General features: G+C 36.8%; 1 protein-coding gene across 7 annotated transcripts in view; it reads left to right on the top strand.

The window, feature by feature from the left end:
* Positions 1 to 12,536, top strand: part of SYCP1 (synaptonemal complex protein 1) — a 147,407-nt gene that overhangs the window by 99,373 nt on the left and 35,498 nt on the right. For all 7 annotated transcript variants that reach the window (XM_059885031.1, XM_059885030.1, XM_059885027.1 and 4 more), the window contains 2 exons: positions 446 to 538; positions 1,030 to 1,104. In XM_059885031.1, the coding sequence (XP_059741014.1) occupies positions 446 to 538; positions 1,030 to 1,104 (168 nt within the window). The remainder of the gene's footprint in view (positions 1 to 445; positions 539 to 1,029; positions 1,105 to 12,536) is intronic.

The following is a 12,536-nucleotide window of genomic DNA, read 5'->3' as shown; positions in this document are numbered from 1 at the left end:
TTGGCCAGTGGGAACCTCTTAAAACTGGTTGGCAGGTCCTTTTGACTTGACCCTAATAATCTGTGTAGCTTTCTTACTTTCTGTTAACAACAAAATATTTAAGATTCATCTTGTATTTCCTGCCCAAGATCTGGAATCAGCAGTTTTTCTAAGAGGTCCTCGTGTTTCTAATGTTTTTTTAAAATTATGAAATTCATTATTCCTAATTAAAAAATATTATTTTTTGCCCTTGCGTTATTTCTAAGACCGTTATCTATGTTTTATTGTTTATATTGTTAGCATTTAAAAATGTAATTTAAAAAATTTAAAAATATGCTCAAATATTTATTACTGAATTCATAAACATCATTTTTGTAAATATTAAATGCATTAGGATAACAATGTTATTAAAACATAAGCTTTTGAACTTCTAATACATCTAAAATGTTCTCTCTATTTAATATAGCACCAATATGATAAAATTGTTGAAGAAAGAGACTCAGAATTAGGATTGTATAAGAGCAAAGAACAAGAACACTCATCAATGAAAGCATCTCTGGTGAGAACAAATAGGAGTAGAAGCCAATTTTCATATAAACCATAATTTTTGATCTATAGAGTCAAATAACCATAGATCTGAAAGGGATATTATAGATTTTATAGGGAGATGGTTTTCTAATTTTTTTTGAAATTGTAGAATGATCTCTTTTTTTCAAGTGAAAAGTTATAAATTCCAATTACAAATAAGTTTGAGCTCTGATTGAGGTTTGGAAAGGAGGAGTGGGATAGATTGGGAGAGGATGAGAAGAAGAGATACATATAGTGTTAAATATTTCTTTAGAGATATATATAGTGTTAAAATTTGTCTAAATGAAATCTTTGGTTATGTTCATCTAGCAGCCTTCATAACAGTAAGCTTTTAAAACGTATATCTTTTATGAGTGAATTCATTTTTCTGTAAAACTAAAGTTTTAAAATATTAGTTTGCATTTTCATTATCTTAAGAACTATATAGATGCACTTATAAATTTCATGTTCCTTTTTCTTTAGGAGACTGAACTATGCAATCTCAGAAATGAACTTTGGTCTGTTAAGAAACACCTTGAAACAGAACGAGAAGAAAAAGTAGGTTTTGTAGCAATATAGATAAAGTAATTTTGGATTTTAGGTGTAACCTAAGTTTTATAAAGATATAATATTAGAAAATAATAGGATAAGTTTACATATGGATTAAAAATATAATTTTTCCCCATTAGCTTTTTTCAGAAATATTTAGCATATTCTATTGTTTAAATATTAAGCATATAAATATAGGATTGCTTTGAGTATGCATGCTTTTAGATATAAATATTTGAATAATATTTCATACATTAAAAGTGCTTATGTATTTGTATGTGTTTTTTAGCTACTGATCGTGTTTCAGAAAAAAATAATGCCTGTATTTGTATTTGGTGTTGTTCAGTCACTCAGTGGTCATGTGTGGATGTGAGAGTTGGACTATAAAGAAAGCTGAGCACTGAAGAATTGATGGCTTTGAACTGTGGTGTTGGAGAAGACTCTGGAGAGTCCCTTGGACTGCAAGGAGATCCAACCAGTCCATCCTAAAGGAGATCAGTCCTGGGTGTTCATTGGAAGGACTGATGTTGAAGCTGAAACTCCAGTACTTTTGCCACCTGATGCAAAGAGCTGACTCATTTGAAAAGACCTTGATGCTGGGAAAGATTGAGGGCAGGAGGAGAGGGGGATGACAGAGGATGAGATGATTGGATGGCATCACTGACTCAATGGACATAGGTTTGGGTGGACTCTGGGAATTGGTGATAGACAGGGAGGCCTGGCATTCTGCGGTTCATGGGGTCACAAAGAGTCAGACACGACTGAGTGACTGAACTGAGACCGATGCTGAGTCGCTCAGTTGTGTCCGACTCTTTGCGACCCCATGGGCTGCAGCATGTCAGGCTTTCCTGTCCTTCACCATCTCCTGGAGCTTTCTCAAAGTCATGTCCATTGAGTCAGTGATGTCATCCAACCACCTCATCCTCTGTTGTCCCCTTTCTCTGCTGCCTTCAGTTTTTCCCAGCATCAAGGTCTTTTCCAGTGAGTCAGTTCTTTGCATCACTTGGCCAAAGTATTGGAGCTTCAGCTTCAGCATCAGTCCTTCTAATGGATATTCAGAAGTGATTTCCTTTAGGACTGCCTGGTTTGATTTTCTTGCAGTCCAAGGGGACTCTCAAGAGTTCTCCAACACCACAGCTCAAAAGCATCAATTCTTCAACGTTCAGCCTTCTGATGGTCCAACTCTCACATCCATACATGACTACTGGAAAAACCATAGCTTTGACTAGACAGACCTTTGTTGGCGAAGTAATGTCTCTGCTTTTTAATATGCTGTCTAGGTTTGTCATAGCTTTCCTCCCAAAGAGAAAGTGTCTTTTAATTTCATGGCTGTAGTCACCTGCAGCCATGGTGATTTTGGAGCCCCCCAAAATAAAGTCTGTTACTGTTTCCATTGTCTCCCCATCTATTTGCCATGAAGTGATGGGACCAGATGCTGTGATTTTTGTTTTAAAACATTGAGTCTTAAGCCAGCTTTTCCCCTCTCTCTTTAACCTTCATCAAGGGGCTCTTTGGTTCCTCTTTGCTTTCTACCATTAGGGTGGTGTCATCTGCATATCTGACATTATTGATATTTCTCTCAGCAATCTTGATTCCAGCTTGTGCTTCATCCAGTCTGACATTTCACATGATGTACTCTACATATAAGTTAAATAAGTGGGGTGACAGTATACAGCCTTGACATACTCCTTTCCCAGTTTGGAACCAGTCCATTGTTCCATGTCCAGTTCTAGCTGTTGCTTCTTGACTTGCATACAGGTTTCTTAGGAGGCAGGTAAGGTGGTCTGCTATTCCCATCTCTTGAAGAATTTTCCACAGTTTGTTGTGATCCATACACTAAAAGGCTTTAGCATAGTCAATAAAGCAGAAGTAGATGTTTTTCTGGAATGCTTTTGCTTTTTCTGTGATCCAAAGATTTTGGCAATTTGGTCTATAGTTCCTCTGCCTTTTCTAAATCTAGCTTGTACATCTGAAAGTTCTTGGTTCATGTTCTGTGGAGGCCTGGCTTGGATAATTTTGAGCATTACTTTGCTGGTATGTGAAATGAGTGCAATTGTGCGGTAGTTTGAACATTCTTTGGCATTGCTCTTTGGGATTTGAATAAAAACTGACCTTTTCCAATCCTGTGACCACTGCTGAGTGTTCCATATTTGCTGGCATACCAAGTACAGCATCATCTTTTAGGATTTGAAATAGCTCAGCTGGGAATCCATCACCTCCACTAGCTTTGTTTGTACTGATGCTTTCTAAGGCCCAGTTGACTTTGCACTCCAGTCTGGCTCTAGGTGAGTGGTCACACCATCATGGTTATCTGAGTCATTAAGATCTTTTTGGTATAGTTCTTCTGTGTATTCTTGCCACCTCTTCTTAATATCTTTGTTGCTTCTGTTAGATCCATACCATTTCTGTCCTTAATTATGCCCATCTTTGCATGAAATGTTCCCTTGGTATCTCTAATTTTCTTGAAGAGATTTCTAGTCTTTTCCATTCTATTGTTTTCCTTTGTTTCTTTGCACTGATCACCGAGGAAGGCTTTCTTATCTCTCCTTGTTATTCTTTGGAACTCTGCATTCAAATGGGTATATCTTTCCTTTTCTCGTTTGCCTTCTGCTTCTGTTCTTTTCTCAGCTATTTGTAAGGCCTCCTCAGACAGCCATTTTGCCTTTTTGTATTTCTTTTTCTTGGGGATGGTTTTAATCACTACCTCCTGTACAATGTCATGAAACTCTGTCCATAGTTCTTCAGGTACTCTATCAGATCAAATCCCTTAAATCTATTTCTCACTTCCACTGTATAATCATAAGGGATTTGATTTAGGTCATACCTGAATGGTCTAGTGGTTTTCCCTAGTTTCTTCAATTTAAGTCTGAATTTAGCAATAAGGAGTTCATGATCTGAGCCACAGTCAGCTCCCAGTCTTGTTTTGCTTCTCCATTTTTGGCTGCAAAGAATATAACCAATCTGATTTCAGTATTGACCATCTGGTGATGTCCATGTGTAGAGTCTTCTCTTGTGTTGTTGGAAGAGGGTGTTTGCTATGACCAGTGTGTTCTCTTGGCAAAACTCTGTTAGCCTTTGCTCTGCTTAATTTTGTACTCCAAGGCCAAATTTGCCTGTTACTCCAGGTGTCTGTTGACTTCCTACTTTTGCATTCTAGTCCCCTATAATGCAATGAACATCTATTTTTGGTGTTAGTTCTAGGAGGTCTTGTAGGTCTTCATAGAACCATTCAACTTCAGCTTCTTCGGCATTACTGGTGGGGGCATAGACTTGGATTGCTGTGATATTGAATGGTTTGCTCTGGAAATGAACAGAGATCATTCTGTTGTTTTTGAGATTGCATCCAAGCACTGCATTTCGGACCCTTTTGTTGACTATGATGGCTACTCCATTTCTTCTAAGGTATTCTTGCCCACAGTAGTAGATATAATGGTCATCTGAATTAAATTCACCCATTTCAGTCCATTTGAGTTCACCGATTCCTAAAATGTCAACATTCATGCTTGTCATCTCCTGTTTGACCACTTCCGGTTTACTTTGATTCATGAACCTAACATTATACATTCCTATGCAGTATTGTTCTTTATAGCATTGGACTTTAATTTCACCACCAGACATCCACACCTGGGCGTTGTTTCCACTTTGGCTCAGCCTCTTTATTCCGTCTGGAGCTATTTCTCCACTCCTTTCCAGTAGCATGTTGGTAGGTGCCCAACCTAGGGAGTTCATCTTTTAGTGTCATATCTTTTTGCCTTTTCATACTCTTCCTGGGGTTCTCAAGGCAAGAATGCTAAAGTGGCTTTCCATTCCCTTCTCCAGTGGACCACGTTTTGTCAGAACTCTAACCATGACCCATCCGTCTTGGGTGGCCCTACATGGCATGGTTCATAGTTTCATTGTGTCAGACAAGATTGTGATCCATGTGATTCATTTGGTTAGTTTTTGTGATTAGTGTCTGCCCTCTGATGGATGAGGCTATGAAGCTTGTGGAAATTTCCTGGTGGGAGGCACTGGCTATGGGTAAAACTGGGTCTTGCTCTGGTGCACAGGGCCATGCTCAGTAAATCTTTAATCCAGTTTTCTTCCGATGAGTCAGGCTGTGTTCCCTCCCTGTAGTTTGTCCTGAGGCCAACCTATGGTGGGGTAATGGCGACCTCCTTCAAAAGGACTTATGCCACAGGCCCAGCTCCCATGACTGTTGTAGTCAGTGCCTCTGACCCTGCGACAGGCAGCTGTCAACCCACACCTCTTCTGGAGACTCCTGGACACTCACAGGCAAGTCTGGCTCAGTCTCTTGTGGGCTCTCTCCTCCTTTCTCCTGGGTCCTGGTGCAAACAAGTTTTGTTGTGTTTTGGAATTTACTCACACTGTAAAATGACAATACTTTCTTTTCTTTCTTTATAACATCACACTGTGCCGAGTAACCTACTTATATATAGTTTAATCCTTACAACAGTGCTATTAAACAGTACTTATTATTGTCTGCCTTTTTTTTTTTCTTTTTTAAAAGCCAGTCAAATTTAGCAGTGGGGAGTTGTATACTAATTTTAGTGACACTAATGTTAATAAGTTCTGGTAACCCATTACCATCAGACCAGCCTGTTGTCTGCATTTTTACAGAGGTTAGGTTGTTTATTCAGGATCACATAAGAAAAACAATGGAATAACTTAGAATTCAAATCTAGGTTTATTTTGCATGATTCGAAATCATATTTCCTAATTACTCTGCAACATGCCTAGGTAATGTGCACTTTCAATTTCAGATCTCTATGTGTTTGTTCATTGTTTCCTGCATTTAATTCCTTTCTTACTTTCTCCACCTATGAAAAATTTCACGTATCTTTCATGTTGCAAAGGTGAGCTTACTGTATATAAGTATTCTCATAGTATTTTGTTTGAAGACAATATTTATTTATATATTTATTAGGCTGCATTGGGTCTTGGTTGCAGCATGAAGAATTATACTTTGCAGTGCATGGGCTTCTCTAGTTGCGGTGTGCTGGCTTCTTTCTGGTTGTAGCACTTGCGCTCCAGGAGTACAGGCTCAGTAGTTGTGGTGCACCGGCTTAGTTGCCTCAACTCATGTAGAATCTTAATTCCCCGGATTAGGGATCAAACTAATGTCCCCTACATTGAAAAGCAGATTCTTCTCTAGGAGTTTTATAGTTTCTGGTCTTACATTTAGATCTTTAATCCATTTTGAGTTTATTTTTGTGTATGGTGTTAGAAAGTGGTCTAGTTTCATTCTTTTACAAGTGGTTGACCAGATTTCCCAGCACCACTTGTTAAAGAGATTGTCTTTAATCCATTGTATATTCTTGCCTCCTTTGTCAAAGATAAGGTGTCCATAGGTGCGTGGGTTTATCTCTGGGCTTTCTATTTTATTCCATTGATCAATATTTCTGTCTTTGTGCCAGTACCATACTGTCTTGATAACTGTGGCTTTGTAGTAGAGCCTGAAGTCAGGTAGGTTGATTCCTCCAGTTCCATTCTTCTTTCTCAAGATCGCTTTGGCTATTCGAGGTTTTTTGTATTTCCATACAAATTGTGAAATTATTTGTTCTAGCTCTGTGAAGAATACTGTTGGTAGCTTGATAGGGATTGCGTTGAATCTATAAATTGCTTTGGGTAGTATACTCATTTTCACTATATTGATTCTTCCAATCCATGAACATGGTATATTTCTCCATCTATTAGTGTCCTCTTTGATTTCTTTCACCAGTGTTTTATAGTTTTCTATATATAGGTCTTTAGTTTCTTTAGGTAGATATATTCCTAAGTATTTTATTCTTTCCGTTGCAATGGTGAATGGAATTGTTTCCTTAATTTCTCTTTCTGTTTTCTCATTATTAGTGTATAGGAATGCAAGGGATTTCTGTGTGTTGATTTTATACCCTGCAACTTTACTATAGTCATTGATTATTTCTAGTAATTTTCTGGTGGAATCTTTAGGGTTTTCTATGTAGAGGATCATGTCATCTGCAAATAGTGAGAGTTTTACTTCTTTTCCAATTTGGATTCCTTTTATTTCTTTTTCTGCTCTGATTGCTGTGGCCAGAACTTCCAAAACTATGTTGAATAGTAATGGTGAAAGTGGGCCCCCTTGTCTTGTTCCTGACTTTAGAGGAAATGCTTTCAATTTTTCCCCATTGAGGATAATGTTTGCTGTGGGTTTGTCATATATAGCTTTTATTATGTTGAGGTATGTTCCTTCTATTCCTGCTTTCTGGAGAGTTTTTATCATAAATGGATGTTGAATTTTGTCAAAGGCTTTCTCTGCATCTATTGAAATAATCATATGGTTTTTATTTTACAATTTGTTAATGTGGTATATTACATTGATTGATTTGCGGATATTGAAGAATCCTTGCATCCCTGGGATAAAGCCCACTTGGTCATGGTGTATGGTCTTTTTAATGTGTTGTTGGATTCTGATTGCTAGAATTTTGTTAAGGATTTTTGCATCTATGTTCATCAGTGATATTGGCCTGTAGTTTTCTTTTTTTGTGGCATCTTTGTCAGGTTTTGGTATTAGGGTGATGGTGGCCTCATAAAATGAGTTTGGAAGTTTACCTTCCTCTGCAATTTTCTGGAAGAGTTTGAGCAGGATAGGTGTCAGCTCTTCTCTAAATTTTTGGTAGAATTCAGCTGTGAAGCCGTCTGGACCGGGGCTTTTGTTTGCTGGAAGATTTTTGATTACAGTTTCAATTTCCGTGCTTGTGATGGGTCTGTTAAGATTTTCTATTTCTTCCTGGTTCAGTTTTGGAAAGTTGTACTTTTCTAAGAATTTGTCCATTTCTTCCACGTTGTCCATTTATTAGCATATAATTGTTGATAGTAGTCTCTTATGATCCTTTGTATTTCTGTGTTGTCTGTTGTGATCTCTCCATTTTCGTTTCTAATTTTGTTGATTTGATTTTTCTCCCTTTGTTTCTTGATGAGTCTGGCTAATGGTTTGTCAATTTTATTTATCCTTTGAAAGAACCAGCTTTTGGTTTTGTTGATTTTTGCTATGGTCTCTTTTGTTTCTTTTGCATTTATTTCTGCTCTAATTTTTAAGATTTCTTTCCTTCTACTAACCCTGGGGTTCTTCATTTCTTCCTTTTCTAGTTGCTTTAGGTGTAGAGTTAGGTTATTTATTTGGCTTTTTTCTTGTTTCTTGAGGTGTGCCTGTATTGCTATGAACTTTCCCCTTAGGACTGCTTTTACTGTGTCCCACAGGTTTTGGGTTGTTGTGTTTTCATTTTCATTCGTTTCTGTGCAAATTTTGATTTCTTTTTTGATTTCTTCTGTGATTTGTTGGTTATTCAGCAGCGTGATGTTCAGCCTCCATATGTTGGAATTTTTAATAGTTTTTCTCCTGTAATTGAGATCTAATCTTACTGCATTGTGGTCAGAAAAAATGCTTGGAATGATTTCTATTTTTTTGAATTTACCAAGGCTAGCTTTATGGCCCAGGATGTGATCTATCCTGGAGAAGGTCCCATGTGCGCTTGAGAAAAAGGTGAAATTCATTGTTTTGGGATGAAATGTCCTATAGATATCAATTAGGTCTAACTGGTCTATTGTATCGTTTAAAGTTTGTGTTTCCTTGTTAATTTTCTGTTTAGTTGATCTATCCATAGGTGTAAGTGGGGTATTAAAGTCTCCCACTATTATTGTGTTATTGTTAATTTCTCCTTTCATACTTGTTAGCATTTGTCTTACATACTGTGGTGCTCCCGTGTTGGGTGCATATATATTTATAATTGTTAAATCTTCTTCTTGGATTGATCCTTTGATCATTATGTAGTGACCATCTTTGTCTCTTTTCACAGCCTTTGTTTTAAAGTCTATTTTATCTGATATGAGTATTGCTACTCCTGCTTTCTTTTGGTCCCTATTTGCATGGAAAATCTTTTTCCAGCCCTTCACTTTCAGTCTGTATGTGTCCCCTGTTTTCAGGTGGGTCTCTTGTAGACAACATATGTAGGGGTCTTGTTTTTGTATCCATTCAGCCAGTCTTTGTCTTTTGGTTGGGGCATTCAACCCATTTACGTTTAAGGTAATTACTGATAAGTATGATCCCGTTGCCATTTACTTTATTGTTTTGGGTTTGAGTTTATACACCGTTTTTGTGTTTCCTGTCTAGAGAATATCCTTTAGTATTTGTTGGAGAGCTGGTTTGGTGGTGCAGAATTCTCTCAGCTTTTGCTTGTCTGAAAAGCTTTTGATTTCTCCTTCATACTTGAATGAGATCCTTGCTGGGTACAATAATCTGGGCTGTAGGTTATTTTCTTTCATCATTTTAAGTATGTCTTGCCATTCCCTCCTGGCTTGAAGAGTTTCTATTGAAAGATCAGCTGTTATCCTTATGGGAATTCCCTTATGTGTTATTTGTTGTTTTTCCCTTGCTGCATTTAATATTTGTTCTTTGTGTTTGATCTTTGTTAATTTGATTAATATGTGTCTTGGGGTGTTTCGCCTTGGGTTTTTCCTGTTTGGGACTCTCTGGGTTTCTTGGACTTGGGTGATTATTTCCTTCCCCATTTTAGGGAAGTTTTCCACTATTATCTCCTCAAGTATTTTCTCATGGTCTTTCTTTTTGTCTTCTTCTTCTGGAACCCCTATGATTCAAATGTTGTAGCGTTTAATATTGTCCTGGAGGTCTCTGAGATTGTCCTCATTTCTTTTAATTTGTTTTTCTTTTATCCTCTCTGATTCATTTATTTCTACCATTCTATCTTCTAATTCACTAATCCTATCTTCTGCCTCTGTTAATCTACTATTTGTTGCCTCCAGAGTGTTTTTAATTTCATTTATTGCATTATTCATTATATATTGACTCTTTTTTATTTCTTCTAGGTCCTTGTTAAACCTTTCTTGCATCTTCTCAATCCTTGTCTCCAGGCTATTTATCTGTGATTCCATTTTAGTTTCAAGATTTTGGATCAATTTCACTATCATTATTCGGAATGCTTTATCAGGTAGATTCCCTATCTCTTCCTCTTTTGTTTGGTTTGGTGGGCATTTATCCTGTTCCTTTATCTGCTGAGTATTCCTCTGTCTCTTCATCTTGTTTAAATTGCTGAGTTTGGGGTGTCCTTTCTGTATTCTGGCAGTTTGTGGAGTTCTCTTTATTGTGGCATTTCCTCACTGTGTGTGGGTTTGTACAGGTGGCTTGTCAAGGTTTCCTGGTTAGGGAAGCTTGTGTCGGTGTTCTGGTGGGTGGAGCTGTATTTCTTCTCTCTTGAGTGCAATGAAATGTCCAGTAATGAGTTATGAGACATCTATAGTTTTGGGGTGACTTTGGGCAGCCTGTATCTTGAAGCTCAGGGCTGTGTTCCTTTGTTGCTGGAGAATTTGCTTGGTATATCTTGCCCTGGAACTTATTGGCCCTTGTGTGGTGCTTGGTTTCAGTGTTGGTATGGAGGCATTTGATGAGCTCCTGTCAATTAATGTTCCTTGGAGTCAGGAGTTCCCTGGAGTCAGGGTTTGGACTTAAGTCTCCTGCTTCCGGTTATCGATCTTATTTTTACAGTAGTTTCAAAACTTCTCCTTCTATACAGCACCATTGATAAGACATCTACATTAAAGATGAAAAGTTTCTCTATGGTGAGGGTCACTCAGAGAGGTTCACAGGGTTACATGGAGAAGAGAAGAGGGAGGAGGGAGTTAGAGGTGACCCAAATGAGATGAGGTGAATCAAGAGTGAAGAGAGTGGGCTAGCCAGTAGTCACTTCCTTATGTGCACTCCACAACTGGACCACTCAGAGATGTTCACGGAGTTATACAGAGAAGAGAAGAAGGAGGAAGGTGACAGAGGTGGCCAGAAGGATAAAAGGGGGGAATGAAAAGGGGGGAATGAAAAGGAGGGAGACAGATCCAGCCAGTAATCAGTTCCCTAAGTATTCTCCACCGTCTGGAACACACAGAAATTCAGAGTTGGGTAGAGTAGAGAGGGGTTAGGGAGGAGACACAGGCGACCTGGTGGAGAAAAAGGAGAGTCCAAAGGGAGAGAGAGCAGTCAAGCCAGTAATCTCGCTCCCTAGTGAAAAATGGGTCCTGAAGATTGGGTCCTTAAAGGTACAAAATTGGTAACAAATACATAAAAGCAAAAATTAAAAATCTAGAGTAGAGTTTGGAATTTCAAAAATACGATGTTAAAGAAAAGAAGAAGGAAAAGAAAGAGAGAAAAAACGAACAAACAAAAACAAACAAGGTCGCGAAAATTATAAAAAAAGTACAGGTACAAAATTAATAACTAATACCAAAAAGCAAAAATTAAAAATCTAGAGTAGAGTTTGGAATTTCAAAAATACGATGTTAAAGAAAAGAAGAAGGAAAAGAAAGAGAGAAAAAACGAACAAACAAAAACAAACAAGGTCGCGAAAATTATAAAGAAAGTACAGGTACAAAATTAGTAACTAATACCAAAAAGCAAAAATTAAAAATCTAGAGTAGAGTTTGGAATTTCAAAAATACGATGTTAAAGAAAAGAAGAAGGAAAAGAAAGAGAGAAAAAACGAACAAACAAAAACAAACAAGGTCGCGAAAATTATAAAGAAAGTACAGGTATAAAATTGATAACTAATACCAGAAAGCAAAAATTAAAAATCTAGAGTAGAGTTTGGAATTTCAAAAATACAATGTTAAAAAAAAAAGAAAAATAAAGAGAGAAAACAAACAAACAAATACAAACAAGGTCGCGAAAATTATAAAGAAAATACAGGTACAAAATTGATATCAAATACCAAAAAGCATAAATTAAAAATCTAGAGTAGAGTTTGGAATTTCAGATATACAATGTTATATAAAAGAAGAAGAGAAAGAAACAGAGAAAAAGAAAAGAAGAAAAGAAAAAAAAAGTCACAGAACTTATATAAAAAAAAAACTATAGGTACAAAATTGATAACATATACCAAAAAGCGAAAATTAAAAATCTAGAGTAGAGTTTGGAATTTCAAAAATACAATGTTAAAGAAAAGAAGAAAAAAACAAAAACAAAAAACAACAAAAACAAAAAAACAAGGTCAAAAAATTATAAAATATATATATATGAAGTTTGCTGAAGAAGAAAAAAATAGGGTCTTTTTTTTTTTTTTTGCAAAGTAATAGGTTATAAAAGTGAAAATTAAAGGAACAATAGAGGACTTAAAAAAATTTTTTTTAATAAAAAAAAAAGAATGATCATAAAAATAATAAAAATATATCTAGGACTTTCTTGGTTTTTTTGTGGGTGTTGTGGGTTCAGTTCATTTTTGGCTAGTTCCTTGGTCAGACTTATATTTCTCAAGATCTGTAGGCCCCTTCCTATGTAGTCCGTAGTAACCACAGGGTTTTGATCTATTGCCTGTAGCTTCCAAGGCGTTTCCCTCTGTTATATCTTCTTCTGTTTGCTAGTCTCTTCAGTATCTGGTTTCTGCCCTGACACAAAACACGGTGGAGGACACTTTTTTTTT

This window comes from Bos taurus, chromosome 3, assembly GCF_002263795.3.
Source record: "Bos taurus isolate L1 Dominette 01449 registration number 42190680 breed Hereford chromosome 3, ARS-UCD2.0, whole genome shotgun sequence".
Lineage (NCBI taxonomy): Eukaryota > Metazoa > Chordata > Mammalia > Artiodactyla > Bovidae > Bos > Bos taurus.
The sequence above is the reverse complement of the archived record's forward strand: the minus strand, read 5'-3'. Positions and strand labels throughout refer to the sequence as shown.